The sequence below is a fragment of the Hippocampus zosterae genome, chromosome 15 (assembly GCF_025434085.1).
Source record: "Hippocampus zosterae strain Florida chromosome 15, ASM2543408v3, whole genome shotgun sequence".
Lineage (NCBI taxonomy): Eukaryota > Metazoa > Chordata > Actinopteri > Syngnathiformes > Syngnathidae > Hippocampus > Hippocampus zosterae.
In genome coordinates this window covers 8,417,622-8,441,117 of record NC_067465.1, presented here as the reverse complement: position 1 = coordinate 8,441,117, position 23,496 = coordinate 8,417,622, and the positions used below count along the sequence as shown (strand labels likewise).

The following is a 23,496-nucleotide window of genomic DNA, read 5'->3' as shown; positions in this document are numbered from 1 at the left end:
GTCACCCACTTGAAGCCGTGCTCGTTGTTGTCACGGCCACTATTAATAGAGGCGCAAAACGGGGATCCTCCCTGCCTTTGTCTCTGCCTTTTGCGAGGTGAGTGGGCCCTCGGTGGAGAAGTGTTTACCCAGCCTTTGTGCGCAGGCGGGCCTGCAGTGTTTGCCATGCAGGGAGTGCCTCGTCGTTGTGTGGAAGGTGGAGAGCAGTGATGGGCTGGCAAGGCGGACTGGCAGATGCCTGCATTTACAAAAAAAAAAAAAGTTGTTTCATGAAATTGGTGGTTGAGTTCCTGAATTGATAATATCGTTTTATTCACTTAATTTTTCATTTGTGCTCATTTGTGTCATCGGCAGTGGCGTGCAAAGCACAATGAGTGGCCGGGGATGAGGGCCTGATTTTGGTGCCCTTTGAAATTTTTTTGTCAACGGGTGTCAACATTTTTTTTTTTAATCAGAGATTCAAAAATATTTTTTATTTATTTTTTGCAGTGATTTTCATCTGATTAATTTCCCGAGCATCCCAGCTTTCAAAATATAATATGTAATATCCTTTTTTTATTAATTCAAAATTAGGTTCAGCAGCAAGTGTATTTTTCTCTGAAACTCATCGCGAAAAATTATGGGAAAAGTCTGTATTGCGTAAGCTTTTATGGGTCAAATAACACAAAAAGTGAACAAACCTGTCTCTCAGATATCTGATATGATAGAAATACAGCAAAAAATATTTTTATTACGTTTAGGGGCACATGAAGCATCTCTTGATTAAAATGTACTTTTAACCAGTATTATGTACCTTTTGCCTTCTAGTGGAACAGCATTCTCCAACCCCCCCACCCCCCGCCCCCCACCGCCCATCAAACCACGCCCCTGATTTAAGAAATACCGCTGTTAGGTTAAGTGCTGACGTTATATGTATCAAGTCTTTTTTTTTTTGTCTCAATTAGATGAAATTGGAGAACACACACCGGTTGAGGATGACTGCATTGAAAGGTGGCTTGAATCGGGTAGGTCTTCACTGAGGTCTGGAGCTGCTGTAAGCGGTCCACTTTATGTCCTCGCAGGTGAATCTGGTGGGGGAGTTGAACAAACGCGTCCCACGCTGATCTCCAGTGACAATCACTCCCCATCCCAGCCTGCCTCTTCCCCCCCCCCCCTGAGGAACCACAAGACACTTGAGCTATGCGAGTGAGAGGAAGTCGCAATAGTTTGAAGAGCGACCGGCGGGTTCCATTTTCACTCTGACAGGCGGAGCGGAGCGGCGTGTTTTTTTTTTTTTTTTAAACTCATAGCCCGTTCCACAGCGCAGGCCATTGAAGGAACACCTCGCTTGTGTTTGCTTCACAGCGTGCGCGACATTCTCACGGAGCTGCACAAGACACTCAGCATCGGATACTTACTTACCTGGAAGAAGCCTTTTTAACTCCCCCATCTAAAAGTCATCTGGCGGCCGGATTGGTGAAGTGCCTAAAAGAATTATTTCACTTTTATTTTGCAAGCTCCCCTCCGCCCCCACCCCAGTTTCCAACATTGACTTTGAAGAGCGGCCTCATTAAAGACGAAGACTGAAAGTTTTACGTATGTTGGAAGACTTTCCCCGTCCACGCTGACTTGGAGGCAGGACTGAACAGGTTAGTGAAAGCCGTGAAGGAGAAAAACTGGCTTCATCACATCAAACATGCTTGTTGGATGTGAGTCAGCACAGAGGCAGCACCAGGAGCAAATTGAGGACAAATATTTAGTACATGTCTGAGTGTATGCGTGCCTGTGTATGTGTGTGTGTGTGTTTGAGTCCTCCACGTTGTGGCTTGATTTCCGTCAACGCTAACAAACAGCAATTAGTTTGAATACAGGCTTCAAGCTGCGCTGTGTCGTTAAGTTTATTTTTCTTCCATCTGGTCTCTAACTTATAGTGCAGAATACTTGAAATAACTAAGATACTGTATCTTTCCTGCGTATCACTTTTGGTTTAAGGCGATGAATAAATCAAAATATATGATATGGCCTGTTAAAGACTGATTAAACTCTGAACGTATGCGACAAATAATAATGCGGTGTCATTAATGTTCTGGCGTTTCTGGCTATATTCGAAAAGAATGACAGAAAATGCTGGAATGTTCATGTATCATTATTCCTAAAAACAACAGAGCTTAATGATCTTGCAAGACTTTTGAACTGTTGGGTGAACCCCCATTTATCACGGGGATACATCCCAGACGCTAACACGTGAGCGGTGAGTAGCCTATGAACATTTTTTTTAAAATGTAATTTTACCAACCCAACATGCGTTGAATGCATTCAAACTCATTATAAAACACTTGATTGGAAAAAGACACACTGCTCTGGCTGTCAAGAAATGGACGACTCTCATATAACATCAGTTTGAGGAAATGAAAACGCTTAATCAGTTGCCTGCTTCCTTCAAGCGATTTATTTGTTATACCGAATTGAAGTCCAGAATAAACCACAACACAAGACACTAGAATTCAACATTGTGTATGGGACGAATAAAGGATATCTTATCTTATCTTATCTTAAAGACCAAAAAATGTTCAAACAAAAATCATATAACAAAACGGTGCTAGGTGAATGCTAACCAATAAAATGAACCTTCAAAGAGCTTCCACTTTAACACACAAGGAGCAGTAATCCATACAGACTGAGCCCACAAAAAAAAAACTCCGGCATTTATTTCATCTGCTTTGTCGGAATAACAACTCTAATGGAGATTAGTTGGGGACTTTCTTTGCTTCTTCTTGCCTTTCCTTCTTTTTCTTTTGATTTGCTTCTGTCTTCCGCTAGAGCTCAGTGCTCTCTGGCATTTTGAGGCACAAGCACGCACAAAAATGGTCTGCTTACTGTTAAAAAAATAAAAACATTTTAAAAAATGATCTGCAGATTAGAGGTTCGCATTCCTTTGTTTTAAACTCCCTGTAAGTGCAAAAAAAATAAATGAAAATAAAACATCTTAACAGTCTCCCAAACAAAATTCTTTAATTGACAACTCCACACTGCACATGTATGCCACAGACTCCAAATCAAACAAATCAGTTGTTCTCAGTCACACTCGACTCCAAACAAGCGCGATGCGTCAATGCATTTGAAGTTCTCATTTGGCTGTTTACACCTTCTCTGCTCTTGTCCAGGAGGGGTGAGATTGCGCAAGGCTTTGAGTGGCTGGGGGGGAAGCCAAGGCAGGAGACCGGCCTCTGAAAGAGGTCCTGGGGTGGGAGGACGAGGAGGAGGAGGAGGAGGAGGAGGAGGTGCCTCCAGCCGTCCCCTGCACGCAGATGGAGTCCACACTTTTGCTAAGGAGGAGACAGTCAGTTCGGAGCTCCTGCACGCTGTGACGACCAGGCGCGAAAACATGACACGGTGCCGTGGATGGAGAAGTCCATCGGTGACCCGCGCGGCAGCGCACGCCCTTCCCGACCGGCCGCGCGCGCGCTCCTGCGCGTCACCCGGTAAGGCAAAAGTGTTACATTTGTGTCAGCATGTTGCCAAGGTGATTCTCGGACAGGCTTCCTGATAATCAGGAGCTGTTTTTCTGTTTTCTCGCCGCTGCTGAGAGCTGTCATTTGTCACCGTGTGTTTGCTGTGACAACACAGGCTCATGTTGGATGGCTTTTTCATACCGTGTTGCTTTCACCTGCCAGCTGGTTCGCTCGGCGCAGGGTGGGTCGACGTAACCCGGAGTCAACATTTACGGGACTGAATTTAGGGTTTATTTGAAAGTCTGTCTGAAAGGTGAAGAAAGAATGGGAGGATGCTGAAAGTCTTTGTGAAGTTTGGACGGCTTAAGAGGAACGGTGGCTGTCGGGATGTTTTCCGGGGGGCTTGTTTATTGGCTGAAAGTCGACATACAGCACTATCTATTCGCACTCACTCCTATCGCTGCTCTTTCAAACGGATCGTGCTGCGATTCTTACCGTGTGCTATTAGTATCCGAGACCGGCGCGGGGATCAGGCGCACTTTAAGTGGCTTAATCATGATGTGTTTTGACAGAGCAGAATTCACTGAAGTGTGGCTTCATTCTCACACGAAACTGTTTTGATCGGCTTTCTGAGCTGCCGGGCTGCGAGCCCAACATGTCCCCTTTCTTTTTATTTCAAATCTCAAAGGGATGTGATTGCCGAACCCAACCCGCTCTCGCTCTCTCTCCCACACCTCCGTGTCCTTGCGCGGAATGTCGCTGTTTGTGTTTTCTGTGTCATTTGTCAGGATTTGGCCTCCTCGGAATAAAGAAAGGAAAGGCACCTGGCTGACTCAGTTGAATCGATGACTGACTCGGTGACCCACTGACTCACGCTCATGTGCATGCAATGTGTCACGCCTGAGGAACAGAGATGAGGCTCGGCGTGAGGGCGTCCGCGCTTGCCTTCCACTTGATGTCCTCCTCAACTTTGCCGCGTCTTGAGATATGCGACATGCCTCCGGCTGCCGCGTTGTGTAAAAACATGTGGTGGAACATCCTTAGGGAAGCAGCAGTGCCTCTTATAATCCCAACACCAATCAAACGTAACATCATTTACATATGTGTATGCTAGAACAGCTGAAGTTTATTATGTGTGATCAATCAAAGCCACTTGAAATGGTGGCAGGTGTGCGCCGACTCTCATTTAACATGCGTTGGAATGTGATTGGTTGATTGAGAACAGCCACATCCCCGGTAGAAGAGGGTGTGCGCACTTGTGCAACCACATTTCTGTTGTTTAGCTTGATCTCAGAAAGGTCAACTTAATGATGGCAAAATGTTTTATCTTGGTCTGATCCCCCGTCGCCACCCCAACAATAACCGGGCATTTGAACAGGGGTGTGTAGACTTTTCCTAACTGTAATCATTTATTGCAAATTACTTTTCTGGAGGCAGGGGGTCCATAAAATTAACTGGACCCCATTTTGAGAAGCAGACCCGACGCGAGAGTGACGACTCGCTCAGACTTGTCACAGCGGCCGTCACGCTGCCACAGCTTTCACTTCCTGCGGTCAAAGGTCACGAAGGAGAGGGGCGGAGGTGCGCCGGCCCCGCTGAGGGTCAGCTCCAGCCAGCCAGTGGGCTTCTGGGTGTTGTGTCGTCTGCTTTGTTTTAACTGCTGTGAGGCTTAATGAGACACTGTTGCTACCAAGTGTTGTTTTGTTCGTTGGGCCCGTTGGAGGCTTGCAAATAAAACGACAAAATGACAAAGCATTAGTATGACTCGTTTAACCGAAAGCAACCTGTAAATGTATTTAGTTATGGTGAAGACATGTCATTCACAATATGCCAACATACAATTACGCCACGTACATCACTGGAGCATTTCAAAATCAACATTTTTCTAATAACGTCACCCAATTTTTTTTTCCATTTGCCATAGAGCAAAGAGTCTAACATCGGACCCTCACAATTGCTAATCGCCATTGCTGGTCGTTTCAATCCCAGCACATAACAGCCCGGACCAGCTTCTTTTCACTTCAGCAGACTTTTTTTTCTATTCCCGCACTGACAAAAAAAAAAACACTTCAATTTCAGAAGCCAACCTCTCAGGTTGCATAATCAGCCACGACTAGTGAACCTTTCGGAAACAGACCGAAAGAGAAGTCAAGATCAATTATTGGAGCCCCTTATTAAATATTATTACATGCGCTTTTGACCAAGACGTGATATATTCCTGCAGACAGGTGCCTGACAGAGCCCGCGTTGGGGTGGGGGTGGGGGGGTTCTTTGCGTACCCTCTGGAAACAGGACGGGATTTCCATCAGTTTTTGCATATCAGATTTGTAGCCCCAGCGCACATTTGAGCCACAGAGAGTTTGCCACGTCTCTTGCAAACTCGCCAACCTTTCCTGACAGCCAGGTACTCAAATAACTCCTAATACATTCGCTTTGCTCTACCGCTTGCCCTCATTAGTGTGGCGGATGACTTTGAGCAGGTTGTGGCACACCTCGGGTGAGGGTTGTCGTGTAATGGAGTACAAGATAGTCCGTACTTAACCAGTGGGGCCGAGTGCCTGTGCAAGGTGGGAAATGAGACCATTTCACTCCAGTGGGCAGGAAATGATTATTCTTCAAGAGAATCTTCTTTGGTCACCTATCTATGCCATGGATGTACAGTGGCAGACAGAACAGTTAAATGGTCCTCCGCAAGATTCCTTTTTGGTTGGTGGTGTCAAATTAGATTTTTTTTGGGGGGGTGGGGGGGGGGGAATTCCATGGTAGAGTGAAGGTTTACACAAGCGGCGCTAGAGATTGAAAATTGTATCTTATACAGTGAAACTCCTCTACAACGAAATCATGTTTGCAGCAAGAAATTTTTCACAACAGGGGGTTTTCACTGTAGCAAATTTGATCTCAGATGTACACACACTCACACACGTATACATTTGTGTGTGTGTTTCACACTAGGTGGTATTTTCGCCCATGTAGGTTTCGTTGTAGAAGAGTATGGCCGCTTCTAGATGTTCAGCTTCCGCATTTGACGTGACGCCGTCCATTACACACCCACTTTCCCGTGATTATCTTGAAAAAGTAACTGTAAAAGTCTGTTTTGACCTGTCGCTGATGGTGTAGTGGTACACATGCCTGACTTGTGTGCAGGCAGTGTGGGTTCGGTGCGGATGTGGGTGGGAATGGTTGTTTGTCTCTATTGTGCCCTGCGACTCGCTGGCGACCAGTTCAGGGTGTAAGCTGCCTCTTGCCCAAAGTCAGCTGGGACAGGCTCGAGCGACACCGCAACCCTGTTCAGGATAAGCGGTGTTGAAAATGGATGGATGGATGTTTTGGCCTAACATAATTAACTGTTGATATTTGTCACGGTAAGCTAACTTATATGATGTTTTAAAGACTGTACTTCCCCTTGCCTATGTGGTGTGGTAGAGACATTGCTTTTATTCAAATTGTTTTCGTGGACAACAAAATTCAGCGAGGCAAATCCAAACATTTTGAGGTTGGAACCTTGACTGCGAGAAAACACCTCCAAATGTTCACGGAAGATCCACACCGTATCGAAAGACGGTGGGTGCTCCAACAGTGACAAACTTCAGAACCAGCCTTAACAAATAACCCTGATGAAATCAAATATACATCCATTAAAATGATGGACGGTCTTTGGGGCTATAATGAAAAAGCTGCATGCTCGGGGGGCCTGATGTGCAGCGTTAACTCGGTGCACACAGAGAAGGAGATTGATTACGCAACGCGGAGTGCCACAGGGCAACTTCAATCTGGAAGCGCTTAAAGTTCGTAGCGGGCCGCGCTGATGACTTCAGGGCAAATTGAAGGAGGCACGATCTGACAAAAAGGAATTTTCAATTTGTTCAGTCGGATTCCTTGGGACAAATGCTTCCCATGCTGTTGTCGGAGAACTGGCCTTTTGTCGCGCGAGACAATCTGGGACTAAAACCGCCCCGGGGAAATGATTCCACCCGTTCTCCCGAGCTCTGATTTGGAGTGATTCAGTTGTTGCGGCGCACCTTTTGACTTCGTCAAGTTCAAACAGCAAAGGGAAATTATTCCCCTTCTGCCGAGCTCTGATCTGGAGTCGTTCAGTATGTTGTGGCGCACTTTGGTTGCTTCGAGTTCAAACAGCTTTCATAATTTCGAGCGAGGCGGCAGTTAATCCTTTCGGAACATGAAATGAACTACTGTCTTTATCGTAATATCTCGTTCCTTAGAACAACTTTTCCCTAAGAATAGTGAAGAATGTTAACTCGAGCGCTTTTTATTTATTTATTTTTTTTCATGCATACAATAAGCTGTATTCTGGTGAAATTAGCAGGTCCCGTTCATTAATCATAGCGACTGTGGGCCGCTTTGAACCATCAGGCCAGGTCATTAGAGCCAGCCTGTCTGGGGCGCGAGCGGGCGACGCGGAAACACTTTGGAGACTTCTGGTTCACCCAGACACAAGACACACTCATAATGATCGCTGTGTGTGTGTGTGTGTGTGTGTGTGTGTCCGTGTATATGTGTGTTACTTTTCTTAGTGTGGGCTTAATTTTGAGAAATAACAACGAGAGCACAAAAAGGTCATGCGGGAAGGGACTTGGCGTATGTGTGTCATGACTAGATCACTTTTCACAAGATAGTGTTCGTTCGAAGCGCAGCTACATCGCAGATTTTTCCACATTTCAGGTTTTTTGAGTTTTTACTGGGGCGCTGATTTATTCAATCGGGCGATATTTGATTTTTTTAGGGGGGGGTGCCAATTCATTCCGATTTTTTTTTTTTATTGAAACATTTGCACATTACAGCTTAAAAAAATAATAATGCCATGCCAACACCCCCCCCCCCAAAAAAGGCAAAAATTGTTTTCTCTGATTGTAAAATTAGACAAATCCCAAAGGACAAACGATTGTAAAACTCATTCTAAATCTAATTCCTGTTTTTTTTTTTTGTTGTTGTGTTAAAGGGTCGTGATAGGAGTTATTTTATAAATGAAATATATATTTAATGGTCAGTTATATTTGGAATTGGCCTTAATTAAATCCATGTCCATGTTTTTTACAGCATACTATAGTACCTTATGACAAACGTTTTTCAAGTGGAGAGTAGATTATTCATTCATTCATTCATCTTCCGAGCCGCTTGATCCTCACTAGGGTCGCGGGGGGTGCTGGAGCCTATCCCAGCTGTCCTCGGGCAGCAGGCGGGGGACACCCTGAATCGGTTGCCAGCCAATCACAGGGCACACAGAGACGAACAACCATTCATGCTCACACTCACACCTAGGGACAATTTAGAGTGTTCAATCAGCCTGCCACGCATGTTTTTGGAATGTGGGAGGAAACCGGAGCACCCGGAGAAAACCCACGCAGGCCCGGGGAGAACATGCAAACTCCACACAGGGAGGCCGGAGCTGGAATCGAACCCGGTACCTCTGCACTGTGAAGCCGACGTGCTAACCACTGGACTACCGGGCCGCCCGAGTAGATTATTATTATAATTTTATTTGCTACACTATGTATTACAAGCCCGAATTTGACTTCCAAGCAGCACTTCAGGTACAAAAATGGAGCAATAAAAGTTCTGCAATGCCCTGGAATGTGGGCAAGGAGGGCCACAGTTGTCGATGCGCCTTCAGCAGGTGACTGAACGGGCTCGGCAGCCCCACACCCTCAATACAAAATGAAACTACTCACAAGGAGCATGGCGCAAACGGTAGCGCTTGGGACAGCGGCACTTGAAGCGCCCGATGTCACTCACTCGGCCACGTCGGAGACGGTTCGTTTTAAAGCGGAACGATTAGATTTGGTTGGTTTCAGTGCGATTCCGATTCCATTTGAAATGGTCTCCGGCTATTTGAGATGGTCTGAAGCGATTGGGCGCTTGAGGCTCTCCCTCTGTCTCTTTCTCGGCTTTCACAAGCACCGGAAAGAGGAAATCTTTCCCTCTGATCATCTCTCCCACACGTCCAAAATGTTTTCCCATTTAAGGTGAGGATCAGCCGAGCACTCTCTGTGTGGCTTCCTTTTAAAAGCAACTCAATCAGGCAGGAATTCGGGTTATTGGGGTCAGGGACGCGGCGAGGCTGTCTCCGTGAGACACTGGGGAAAAGAACATCGAGGAGACGCGTTTGTCATGTCGGGAGGACGTCTTCACCTCGGCGATCACGCATCCCGTTCCTTTTATCGGATCCGTCGCGCAGCTGATCCAAGTTTAGTTGTCCGCGTGTGTTGAACCACGAAAGATTTGTTGTTGTCGACGATAATGTGATGATATTCATGTCGAGGACAATAAATCGATGTCACTGATATTTTTCCTGGTGACACAAACCAGTTTTACTTCGAGACACCGCTGTCCCTGACAGGCTTAAAAAATGATTATAACTCACCATTGTGCTGGATGTAGTCGTTGTAATAACTGAATCCCCCGCAGCAAAGCGTTCTCACGTCTCTTTTTATGTCCGCTCGTCATCTGCAAATGTTGAAGAAAAAAAAGTAGTAGTAGTAGAAACTACTTTCAAATGGAAAAGAAGAATATAGTCAAGTACAAATACCTGGAAAATTTACTTCAATACTGTAACAAAGAATTTGTATTGAATTATTTCCCACCACCGGTAATTGGTGCTAACTGCATACTAGCGTAACTTTCCAGTGACCCTGCAAGCTTAATCTTGTAGAAGCGGTTGCCATGTAGGAAGTTACAGCTGATGTGGAAAATCCTACAGCAGGGTCATTAGAATTCCTGAGCTTGCGTGGAGGCCTTTTTCTATCTCGGCACTCCTAGACACTTTTTCTCTCACTGTCATTCCTTTCACAATTTTAAAAAAAAATATATTTCTAAAAAAAAAAGAATGTTCTTCCTTGTTGCCAATACGAAGTGCAGCAAGAACATCTTTTTGTCCATGTCTAATGCTCCTCGAGCACAAACGAAGAGCGGTTTTTGTGCTTTCATACTTTATGCAGGATTCTACGGTGTCCCGCAAGGCAGTTTGATTTCTGAATCGCCAATTAACGCTCGGATGGCAAATTGATGCAAAAATTGTCATCAACGTGTGCCGGCTTAGCTAGTGATATCCTGCTATTATCCGGGTCGGTTTCGTTTAGTTGGTCTGAAAATGATCGATTTCCTCAAATAACGCTTCTTTGTCTATCAATGCCAGCGAAATAAAGTAACCTGCAGAACGATTAAATTATCTCCCGTTAGATTGCAGAAGACATAGAATTAAACGTGTGTCCACCTGTTGCCGTTAATAGACAATGAGGCCCAAATTTCATACTAAAGTCAAATTGAGATGAGATCATCGTGATTTCTCTCTTTTACAAATGAGCAATAATACCAACATTAATACAAAGTACACTCAAAATAAACCCTGAGAGCTTATTTATGAAATTAATTGACATATGAAAACGAGGGAGATTTTTGCCTTTAAGTGCAAATAGTTGTAGTTAGTTTTATCAATGTACAATGTAGTTTATCTTTTTTTTTAAAGCGCTCCCTTTATTTCATTCACCATTCAACCCCCCCCCCCCCCCGATTATTTCATAAATTTTCGTTTCAAAAATTCATAACAACATAACATAACATAACATAACATAACAAGAGCAAGACAAAATAATATCAAGACTTACAAACACGGGACGAGAGAGCGAAAACGACAATGGCGACATCGAGAACTCTAGATAGAAATCAACACTTGAGCATGATTAGCAAACAAGGTCAATAATCCGACGGAGACTTGACGGTTCGGCAGTCCTGAAATACTCTGCTAACTGATGAACATGAGCAGCAGGTGTGCACGCTGGAGGGAAGGCACTCCTCTGCCACCTGTTGGAGACACACAAGAGCAGACCCGCAACGCTCTTTTGAGAGCTGTAATGAAAGACCCAAAAACTTGGCGTCAGCATCAACTTCCAGGGGACAGGATTGAAGAACATGAACATGAAAGCAACTACTGAGACGAGTCATAGAAATGATCTCGGTTTCATGGACTGATGAGATAAAGATTAATTTGTACCAAAGTGATGAAAGGCTTTGCGACACAAAGGACGTACAAGCGCGTCTGTGATACTCAGCGGTGGCGATTGCTTCTGCGGGACGGGCTCGCTAATCTTCATCGACGTGACATGTGGTAGTGGCGGCGGCAGCAGCGAAAGGACCTCAGAGGTCTGCAAAAACATCTTGTTTTTAATCTAAAGATAACAACCAAAGTGGTTTGTACCAAAACAAACAATTGCGTCGTTCAAAGGGGTGGGGGATTCAACGGTTTCACCCTTTTGTTAGCTTCAACTCAATGAGTATTGTGCTGCTCCTTCTGGTTGGTGCACTGCGGCCACCTGGCGGGGCAGTAAAATTCAGACACATAGTGCATGAAACGGATCAAAACTCCCTCCAGTGTCCTGAAAGAATTGTAATACGTTTTGAGGATAAAGAATACATGCCTGCGAATTACATTGGTTGCTCCATGCGTTCCAATATTTGTTGATTAAAAGCATCATATGCCGCATGGATGTTATTAATGAGTACATGTGTGTTGAAAACCCCTCTGACTAAACCTTTTGGTCCACCCCCAGTAAAACTGGTCTAGTAGCAGCACTGTAAGCAACCACTATTCCTGGAAATAACATCTGAAATGGTGATCGATCTCACTGTTTCAATGCAAAATGGACAGGCATTCTAAAACCAGGATTTTGGAACACTTGCTTGAATTTTCCAACTGAAACACTGTTCACATTCGTAAGAAAATCATCACAATTTCCACAACCTCGAACATTTTTTTTCTCAATCTCAAATAAGTCACCCAGTATGCAGCTCCAGGTGCCATGCGTATTTTACAGCACTAAAAAAAAAAAGTCAAATAAATTTAAAAATTCTGTCGGTGCACCTTTTGGCAACATGAAGCTGCATGTGTGAACGCTGCCCCACTTCAAACGCGTTGTTCTCCTCATTCATGGCCACGATAGAACCATTAGACATTTTGCTCTCGAGCTGGAGCTCTTTGGTAGGGAGGGAAGGCAAGCAGGAAACCAGTAATCACTTACTCCGATTCCTCATCAGGCACCCAATATGTTTTCCCTAATTGGAACTTCTAATTAAGTCCAGGTTGTATTGTCTGACTTGAGGCCAAGCTTCAAATGTGTTCTGGCCCTCTTAAATCTGCCACTAGTTAACTAGAAGTATTCACAAGCCAGTAATCACGTAGATAATCACCGCAGCGTGACATAAATGCACCTTAAAACACTCTCATAAATATTTTGGATGGCTCCACGGAGAAATATAAGGCCTTCCTCAGCTCTTCAGAGTGTTGAATACTCTTAAAGTTTTTGCTTTATGGCACGCAATTTCAGGTTCGCTGTTTTGAAAATCTGCTGTTCGCAAGCGCCACTAAGTGAGCCAGATGTTTGCCCTGAGCCGAAAAAACGGAATGTAAAAAAAAAAAAGAAAAGGAGAGTAAGTCCAGCAGGTGGTCAGAAACAACTGGAAATAAATCCCTGGATGCATGAATGAGCAGCTGACGTTAGCCATGTCACTGAGCTGCTCCCAAGCGCGACAATAAATCTTTTTTCGTACAGCTTTCAATGCGCAGACCTCCGCCGAGGCCGAGCAACAATACAGTGCGACTTTGAGGTCAAACACGACCCGCAGTGGGACGCTAGTCCAGCATTTCTTACGATGACAAATGACAAAGACGAAATGCGCAGTTTCCCCCTGACCGTTTTTTTTGCCAAGGCATATATTTTACATTAGAAAAGTGTCACGGCACACCACCCACACACACACACACACACACACAGAAACTCACCTGCATTTAAAACAGCTAAAGAAAGGCCCCGCTAGCTTGATGCTAACACTAATTAGCATCTACGTTTGTTTTAAATAAAGCATTGTAACCAGAGGGTTCAGCGACAACGTGCGGATAGACAATATCACAGTACACAGTACATATTGTCGCTGTCCAGCGAATTACATTTTTGTCATTTTTGAAAATATTTATGTTAATAGGGTGTCCTTGTTTCTTCTTTTTCTCCTTCCATAGAACGACAAACATTATTACCGAACTGATGAGCTCAGCAAGTATTTAAGATATGAATCCCACTAGGCACGACGTCCCCGATTCATAATAACTCCTGTCATTACTGTATGATTATTTACACCAGTGCAATATTATAGAGCACCATTTTTCCTGATTAAAATACACATGACAAGATTTTTGGGGGGGTGAGGGGGGGAAGAGCTGGAACATAGGGAAGCGTGCAACTGCCAATCTGGACTACACATTTTTGGCTACGTCTTACGAAAGTACTGCAAAGTCCTTCTAACGTAATGATAAAGTTGTTCAAATGTATTGCTAAATGTTACAAATTTAGCATTTTTTCCCATAATGCCTTGGGGATATTAACTTGCGCATGTGCAATTGTACGTGATGTGAATTATGGGGAAAATGCATGCAATTTTTAGCAATAAGCCTACCTGTTACCAAATACGTCCGAACGACTTCAGCAAAACGTTCAAACAAGTTTACCAGCCACATCCGATACTTTAATAATATGTTCCAATAAATTTACAGTATGATTAAACGACATAGCCCAGTCAAAATGTTTTACTCCGCCACTGGAAGTTCCACGCTTCCGTAGGAACGGATTAATGGCATGTCCATTCCTTTCAATGGGGAAAGATGCTTTGTGATATGGTGTGGTGAGATGAGGTGTTTTGAGTCATCACTCTACTTGGAAAAACGTTCAAAAATAGATTTTTAGTCCATATCCAAATGTTAAACTTGGCTGAGATGCAGGACTTGACTATACTGTAGCCCGATTGCCAGTTTTTCAGCCTTTGCAAAAGACACTGGCCTCAAACGCCGTCAGGTCCACTTTGGAGCCACTTGCAGCCCCTACGGCTTGTGACACATTATTCCTCACAGCTCAGCACGTTTTCCCTCCACATATGTTGCCTCCCACCCAATTTGACCCCCCCAGCCTTTACTTTTCCCGAAAGAATGAGATGTTGTTAGCGGCTTAATAAAACCTCCAGGTGGGAAACGTGCAGAGTTGAGAGTGGGACCTGGGGGGTTCACACATAAAGATACCCTCCACTCTTTACCATCCTCCTCCAGGTTCGCTTGTGTCCGCACCTTTGATTACCATGAGCGCCCCCCCCCTCCCCGACCCCGGTGTGTGAGAGAAATTGGCAAAGACACAACGTGTGTGCATGTGAGGCGAGCGGGGGTGCACATGCCCATCTGCATGGGACCTGCTATCTGTTTCTCATTTTGGCACAGCCCTCTGTGGTTTTCGAGCAGTGACAGAACTGAGAGTAGAAAGTGGCACTAACGAGCAATTACGTCCCGTCTGCCCAATCGGGATTATGGGATTACAGTCTGAGTGGCCTTCCGTCTGCACTCGCAATTTGACATCCCCCTTTGCTACCCCGATTTAACTTTATCTCACCTCTCGTTCAAAGCTTCAATTAGCTTTTTTTTCATTCCTGCTTCCCCTGGACAATAACCTAGTCTCTCATTTTAATTCCCTTTATCATACGATTACCTCCAACGCAATTATTATCTTCCCATTCGTAATAGTGAATTTTGCGTCGACGAAGAATAAATTCCCTGTGGAATGTGCAGTCCTGGCGACTTAAGGATGTGAAAGACTTTTTTCGATTGTCCTCTTTTTTTTCAAAGATACATCAAGCAGGCTTATGGGAAGAAAAAAACACGCCAATTTAAGTAGCGTGCTGACCTGGCGGGGAAACAACTTATCATTGTATGAATTCTTATCATACAATTACCACCCACACAATTACTGTACACGATTATTTTTTTTCCCTGCAGGGTAAATCTATGAACTTTGTGTGTATGCATATTAATTGAATATGAAATGTCCAGTGCTATAAAAGGTTTTTGGGTTATTCCGGTTTTGTTTAAAGTCTCTCATAAGTGGAAAAAAAATGCAACTTTGTCTCACATCTTTCTTATGCCAACACATGCCTTATATCTGCTTAAAGCCTCTGGTGGCTGGAATATATCCTAACGTGTCATGTCAGGGCTGTTCCACGCCAAGACAACAGGCGCTAGCCTCCAGCTAGCTCACAACATAACATGTTTGGGAGGCTCCTCTTGACTGGCGGATGGGCGGCGGGCTCATCTGCAGTGTCGCCTTTTCTCTTGGGGATTTAAATAAAGACACAGAACTGTAAATTGTACCATCCAGAGAAGATGGGAAGATGTTATTTTTGGAGTGTAGACATGGCTAGCTAGCTAACTGCATGCTGCAGTGGTAGAAATGAGCTGAGTACAGTTCACCCGCTTCCACCGTTGGTCTTGGGTTCACGGTCCGATATTTTGCAGATTTCTTTTTATTGTCCAATTATAATTGTTTATTTTTGGGTGTTATCCCACCGTCAGCCACTAGATGATGGCATGCTATTGCGTTTAACGCTGTGTTAATTTGGAAGTAGAAGAGTGAAAACAGGAGAAGTCTTTCAAGCTCATTTTTGCGGATAAGAAAGAGATTAATGAATGTGTCAAGTGTGTTTAAAGAACTTCCAAATCAAATGATATAAATGCTCTAAATGCAGACCTATGGAGTTTTTAAATAGGCTGTATCCATATCGCGACGTTTTACAACCACTGGTTTAATCAACTGATACAGGTAATCATTCATAAATCTTGAAATGAATAAGGTCTAATTTGCGGCACTTGGCATGGCATCATGATCGCATCTAAACTGAACCCCCCCCCCCCCCCCCCCCAAAAAAATACAAAGCATCTATTCTCCAGTGCGCAAAGCTGTTAAGCATACACTCACATTGTGCATTTTTAGGGACCCCACCGCCACGGATCATTGGGTGTCTGGTAGTGATCAGGCAGCTCTCCCGGTGTTCTGCCTCTCCCACATCTCCTCTTACACCACAGGTGTGTTTTATTGAGCCAGCAGTGATTTACTGTACTGTTGCAATCAGGCACCATGTTAGTGACAGGTTAACCCTGGAGGTCATTTTGCGTGCGTGCACGCGCACGCTGCACAGAGCGTTATTTTGTCCCTAATAGAGGGTCATTATGAGAGATGGTTGGTGAAACAAGAGAGATGCTGGTGCTGTTTTTTTTTTTTTTTTTTTAAACAAGGTGAGAGGTTTATAGAGAGTGTCGGCAAGCGGCCAGCTCCGAGCATGTAACAGTATACAGTAGGCACCCACATCCTTAATCACAAACACATTTAGTTAACCTCTCATCCATTGCAAATCCAGCTGGTCGAAATTGCATTCATGATTATGACAACCAAATTATTTAGGAGTCACGTTTTGACAAACTATTGAGACTGTTTACGCAAACGGAAAGGGAAAGGCTTTCATAGAAGAAAAAAAAAAGCAAAAAGGCTTTGACATTTTTGACAATATAAGCACAGGTAGCTAGCTAATTGTGCTAAGGGGAAAATTTGAACGCATGACAGAATTTGTTTAAAGAGCAGACAAAGTTGGACACCTGCTATAGGTATTCAATGACATACTGTCCAAAGAGAAGCATTTATTTCATTTTTAAGAGTGATCTGCATACAGCATTTGCATACTGGCAGTATCACGATACTTGATACACAGCATGATATTGAGTTGTTATATATGCTTCCTGAACGATGTCATCTATCTATCGATCATCATTAAAAACTAAAAAGAACCATTTTTAAAATCTAAAATTAAAATTAACTTACACATTCTAAAACGAATTAAAACGAAACCCAAAAAATTAAGACGAAATAAAAACGAGCTATGCTAACTATGCTAAAGCTAACTATGATGGAAAATCCGAAACGACTCTAACATTGGTGAAAACAACTACCTAATAAAAGTGTACATCTCAACTAGTACGGTTGCAGAGTTGTCGTCGTATGTTAAAATTGGCCCGCGTAGTGTGCTGAAATGTCTTAGTAGTGATGACAGAGCGCATAGTCGTGCGTAGACCTTAAGCTGGATATGAAGGATATTGAATAAACGCTCAAACGGCTTTCCATCCTCTCTCCTCACCCCCCTCAACGCATCCCTGAAAAGGCTGCAGGCGTGGGACTGTAAACAGCTCCAGAGTGCCAGGGTGAAATGAACCAGCAGACGGGCCCCCGTAGACTCGCAGCGGCACTCATCTAAAAAGAGGCTAAGCACTCCCAGCTGTGGCATTAGGAACTCTGAATGGGACTCTCCCCGCAAATGAACGCCTGCGCGCCACTGACCCTTCAACCATCCCGCCTAACACCGCTGTCAGTTTTTAACCCTTAAATACAGTGTGGGGCCCAATTAGCAATACAAATCCCATAACATGTTCGCCTTTCATCTTGGCATTTGAGGACTATTATACACAGTGACTCAAAACAGACAAAAACACTTTTCATGCACCCTGTAACCTGATAACATGATAAGCTGCCCACTGAAGTAACCGCTGTCCCCGAAAGGGTTAAATGTCATTCTTTCAAGAATCCAATTTATATATGTTTCCATTTATGTGACCGTGGGGTTGGTGAGATTAAAACAGTCCCGAAAACTGTCCGTGTTTCCACCACATTTGCAGAAACATACACTTGAAGGGTCATAAATGGGACTCTCGGAACACTAAAAGCATCCAAGCCGTCCATATGTTTATTTTTACAGGGCAGCGAGATGGTGTCCACGGGGGAGTTTGAAACGGTCCCAAGAACTGTTTTTTGTTCCCATCGTATTTGCACAGGTTCCCACAAAAACATGCACCTGTTGCTCTTTGAAGTGTCACGGGGGGGAATCTTGAAACAGTCAAATAGCACAAGAAGAGCACAGGGACCAAAGTCATACGGAGGGCGGACCTGCAGAATCGACTACCAGCCATGTAGAAATATAATCGTCAACAAAGAATCAATTTGTTGGACCAAGAGATGCTACACGGGGGTCACAAACTCACGATGCTATCAGAGCTAACATATAAGCGATTGCAATTATGGCAGACAGACGCTTAAGCGTAGTTGTAGAGTCGAGTAGTTGTTTTTCCTCCAAAAATGAGTGTTAAAAATACACTTGAATTTTTCTCATTGATGAAGGATTAGTCATCCATTTATCATCATTCATGTCACAGTTGCGCGTCAACCACTACAATGGACCTTTATGTGTATTGCCATCCACTGCCATTCTTTTTTTTTTCCATGCCCAAAGACTAATAAAAAAAATATCCTATATGAGAAAACAAAAGATGGATTCAGGTTTTGGCAGAAAAAAAAGTACAGATTAATCGTCTGATTTATTAAAAAATATACACATGAAAAAGGAACTGGATGTAAGGGTTAAGTTGGAGACGTTCGACAGAGCATAGTGTGTATAGTTTGGTTTCGGGATGCAGCCGTGGTGTGTTTGCTGTCTTTCTGTGTGAATTATGTCCGCCATGTTCCTCAACGTCTTATCGTTGTCCTTGGGCCGAACTCTCCTTGTTGTGGGGAGGAAAACCACACAAGGATTGAAATAATACAATAATGACAAAAGAGGACGTTTGTTGCTCTTGGACTGCTTGTGATTGGGAAATAAGTACTACTGGTATACTTTTTTATCAGCGAACACAATGAAGGATACTTTATTATAGTCGTGCCGCAGGGCTGAAGTTGTACTAAATGTCTTTGAGATGGTTGAAGTGGTTTTCAGTTAGCACCTTTGGGATTAAAGTGATCTTTTCGTCACGGCACTTCCAGAATCGAATGTGAAAAAAAATTATAACCAATTTTTGATGAGTTGTGTCTGACAGCTGTTTTTTAAAAATGTTTTTTTAACCAACTTTTGGGTGGGGGATCCAAAATGGATCTCATTTTTCAGGTCAAGTATTGGACCTATGTGATCCCCATGTTCTCTAAAAATCATCAATAAATGCTTGTGTATGTGAATAAAACACGGAGATGGCATAGAACCATTGAAAACTCAACCAAAAAAAAAAAAAAAAAAAGCATGAAATGAAATAATGAAACTTAACTGTGGCATGCTCACGATTAAGAGAAAAGCCGACACGGATTGCTCTTCATTCCTACTATGCGAGCTTTCTGTTTGCAGATGTTGCAGATGTATTGGGAGCTGCACACAAGTCGCCACGTAACTAAATATAACTCCAACTGTCGTAAGATGTCAAGTCTTCATACAATTAATCAGTGGAATTTTGCTAATCTGGTAAACTGCAAAACCGATTTTTGAAATACGCATTCGAATTTTAGTTTGAGCGCTTTCATGCAACCTGATAACATGATAAGATGCCCACTGTAGAAACCGCCGTCCGTTAAAGGGTTAATCAGCATATAAACCTAACTCAATAGAATTTTTTTCCTCCAAATTGTTCTCCAGTGTTCTTATATGAAAATCATTTTCTTCATCATCATCATCATCATCATGGACTATTTGGAGCTCCGTAGAATTGCACTAAAACAAGTTGCGAATGAGTTGTCAACCTCTGGCCTTGACCCTAACACCAATAGTGTCACGTGCAAGACAGATGAGGGAGCTGGACCTTTGCCGACACCTGATGCGCTGACCTCCTCTGACATTTGGGAGTGAGACGGGTGGGGGGGGGGGGGGGGGGGGGGCAACAAAGGAACCCAATGACCTCATGTTACGGGGACGGGTGGCGGGCCCGATCCTACGCGCCGCACGTACTATATATAAACATCTGCATCCGTGACACCTCTTATCACCTGTCCTGCATGTCTGGGGCTTTTCGACCGGGACCTCCATGAAGCGATCTCGGCTCGGGGAATAACTGGCGAAGAATGCTTTTGACAAGTATATCGCAGATGTTGCCTTTTGTTTGGGACTGTTTGTATGGATGTATGAAGCGACAAGCCAACACTAGCTGGAAGCAAACAGTGGTTCTTTAAGGAGTAACAAAGACGGCGTCCTCGGGCATGCAGGACCTGATTTATTTGACACGTTTTTTTTTTTTCAGGGGGGCTTTTTTTCTTACAGTATCTGAAGCATTGTGTGAATATAAAATCATCATATTTGCCCGTATGTTTTGCTTTTAGTTTATGTTACCGTTTTCAAAGGAGGAGAAAAAGTTGACAAAGTGAAGCCTTGTTCTCACATTCCTCCCTACCTCTTTTTTCTTATTGCATCCAGGTGGGACTCGATGGAGGAATCGGAGGAAGCAGAGACCAGAGACGACGACCTCTGTGATGACGGCGGAGGTGAGTTGGCTATAGGTGCTCCAGTGATTGTTTTTTTGTGCCATGCTATAGGTGCTCCAGTGATTGTTTTTTTGTGCCATGCCTAGGGCTGGGGACTTTTTTTAAAACAATCATAATCTGGATTATTCTGATTGGTATTCAAATCACTATTAAGTCTTTCATTACACAAGCCGTACTTGTACGTCTTTTTAAAATTGGGCCCCGCCGACCAAGGACGTACTTGTACATCCAAGTCATTTTTTTGCGTCACAGAGAGCAGGACGGTCTGATGCAATCTGTGAATGTGAATAAGCCGTTTGCATTGTAAATCATGTCAAAAAGCGACCAGTAGGTGGCAGTGGTGGCTCACATGCTTGAAATGCATGCTTCTACAAAAAGCTCTTTTTCTCCGTTTTTTGCCCAGGAATCGCTATTTTCATGAAACTTAGCCATTTTGTAATGCCGATTGCTGAAGAATGGAAAAATATTTTTGGTGGGCTCCATGTTTATAGAGCATTATAACCAAATATTCTGTGGGTCTTGCAAGATCAATCAAAATCCAGTAAAACGCTGGAATTAAGGGGGTTGCCCCAGTGAAAATTATTCAGATTTAATGAGTTAATAAACACGAATATTCATTGGTTAAAAAAAAAACATAGGATTCATTCAACTGCCAAAACTAGCATTAAATATAACTTGAAAGAAAATGTGTGTGTCGGGAAACCCGAATTTTGTTGCGAAAGTGTTATCCATAAGAAAAGGGGAGACTCCCACTCACGAGTCTTCTGTCTCTTCTAGGTGCTGCTGTGGGTGCTCCTGTTTCTATTGCCTCTGGTCAACAGCGCTCACGTTAAAGCCGATGCCGGTGCCGTTGGTGCGGGCGTGGACTCGGACCACATGGCGGCCCTGCTGGGAGGCCAGGAGCAGCGACAACTTCCAGTCCTCCCGGAGGTGATGGAGGACAAGGAGCGGGAAGACGATAACTACCCGTATTCTCCTTGGCATCCTCTGTATGGTAATAAAAATTTGCTCCACATAGCGACCAAATGCCAAAGTTGGCAACACTGACTGTAAAAAGCTGACTTTTTATTTATTTATTTTTAGACCCTTCCGTTGTCGATGAAGCGGACGACCATCCGAGCGCTCGCTGGGTGGGCCGCACGGCACGTTCCTCGGACCCCTCCAAATCTCAACCGAAAGGCTCGGCTAAGAAAAAGAAGAGGAAGAAGAAAGAAAAGGACGACGCCGAGGACGCCGTGAAGGGAGATGGAAGAGGCCGAGGTAAAAACAAGCAGCCCAAGCAGAGCAGCAGGGACTGCCGCGTAGAGAAACGAGAGATGAAAGTCCGCGATCTGGGACTCGGCTTCGACTCGGATGAGATCGTCCTCTTCAAGTTTTGTGTGGGCTCCTGCCAGTCTTCCAGGACTAACTATGACCTGGCGCTGAAAGCCCTGCTGCAGAACGGCTCGCTCCCGCGACGCACCTCCCGCAAGGTCAGCAACCACCCATGTTGTCGACCCGAACGCTACGAGCCCGTGTCCTTCATGGACGCTCAGACCACATGGAGGACCATCCAGTCCTTATCTGCCGCGAGCTGCGTTTGTATGGGCTGAAGGAGCCCAGTCCTCTCCAGTGATTGGACACATGGGAGGAGTTTAAAAAAATGCACCAAAGACTCACGAAGCAGGAAGTGATGGAGTCACTTCCTGTTTTTTTTTCCCCTGTCCTGGAGGACGCGGTCTGGGTGCAGCCCATTACTAGACCAGTGTTTCCCAACCTGTATTGAGCCGAGGCACTCCTTTTATCTAAAAGAAATGTCACAAAAAGTGTATATGAAGGGTCATTATACCTTCTGCCATCCTGTGGAAGAGCATTCTATGCTTCTGCCGGTAACTATATGTCACTGGCAAAAATAGATGAACAATACAGTACATGTAGAAAAATTAATCATAAATTCCTGATGATCTCTCACAGCACACAGGTTGGGAATTATTGGACTTGGGGGGGCAAAGGTCACAAGCAAAGCCAAAGAGGAGGCTTTGGAAAGCTACTTGAGCATTTATCCAATATCCTTGAAATCCAGGAATAAGGTCCATGTACTAGTCCACGAGTAAGACAATTTAGTAGAACGACTAGGGCGCACTACTAGTAAAACTGTAGTAGTTACTAGTGCTTGGCAATACTGTATGACAGTAGTGCACTAGAATGACATCTACAGTTGTACAGGAAAGTTACTTTTGAGGCAAAAAGGTGCGCTACGATTCCATATAAATGCTCAAACGGCCATTTGAACATGTATTCAATATCCTTGATATCCAGCTTCAGGTTAGCATGACAACAAGTAAGACCATTTAGCGCTCTATTAGAACGACTAAGGAGCACTAGTATGACAACTACGTCTTGCAATCAAATCTTACTTTAAAATCATGTTTCGCAGCAATAACGCTACTAGTTGCTGCTAGTGGGTATGCGTCACGCACTAGTAGTCTCCTCAACCTATCTAGTAGAACCAAAAATGCCCAGTTTTGCCCCACTGCCAAAATTGTCATAGAGCAGTGAAAAAAATGAGTAAGATGCAATCATAGCCCCAAAAAGTACAAGTTGTATTTTTTTACAGTGTATGAGTGCCCGGAATTTTCTTACTATTGAGGTCAAAGAGTATACTAGTGCATGGACCTTAAGGTCAAACTGGAATAAATGCTGAAACTGCTTTCTGAGGGCGACCACGATGGAGCCTACAGTATGGATTTCTTGTTACGAGCCAACGCTATTCCTCTATCCACGTATGTTGCAGACTCACAGGATGGACAATGTGAACGTGACTGCTTTGATTTGGAACATGCGTGACTACCCAAAACGTCTGGGACTCGAGTGACAGCTCGAGCAGCGACCGGGCATTTATCTTGGAAAACAAGCAAACAGACGGCGCTTAA

General features: G+C 44.1%; 1 protein-coding gene across 1 annotated transcript; it reads left to right on the top strand.

Moving 5' to 3' along the window:
* The first annotated feature begins 1,488 nt into the window (after window positions 1–1,488).
* Window positions 1,489–22,959, top strand: LOC127616889 (artemin). Its single transcript, XM_052088702.1, has 5 exons — window positions 1,489–1,628; window positions 3,144–3,461; window positions 20,517–20,584; window positions 21,362–21,578; window positions 21,668–22,959. Exons 2-5 carry the CDS (start codon window positions 3,365–3,367, stop codon window positions 22,174–22,176), a joined length of 891 nt encoding a protein of 296 aa, XP_051944662.1. The 5' UTR covers window positions 1,489–1,628; window positions 3,144–3,364; the 3' UTR covers window positions 22,177–22,959.
* Window positions 22,960–23,496: the final 537 nt, after the last annotated feature.

Bases quoted from the DNA above. Each gene is read 5' to 3' on its own strand.
- LOC127616889 (XM_052088702.1), top strand. From the start codon at position 3,365: ATGACACGGTGCCGTGGATGGAGAAGTCCATCGGTGACCCGCGCGGCA. The intron at 20,585-21,361 runs GTGAGTTGGCTA...TGTCTCTTCTAG, and splicing joins CCTCTGTGATGACGGCGGAG to GTGCTGCTGTGGGTGCTCCT. The intron at 21,579-21,667 runs GTAATAAAAATT...ATTTATTTTTAG, and splicing joins TCCTTGGCATCCTCTGTATG to ACCCTTCCGTTGTCGATGAA.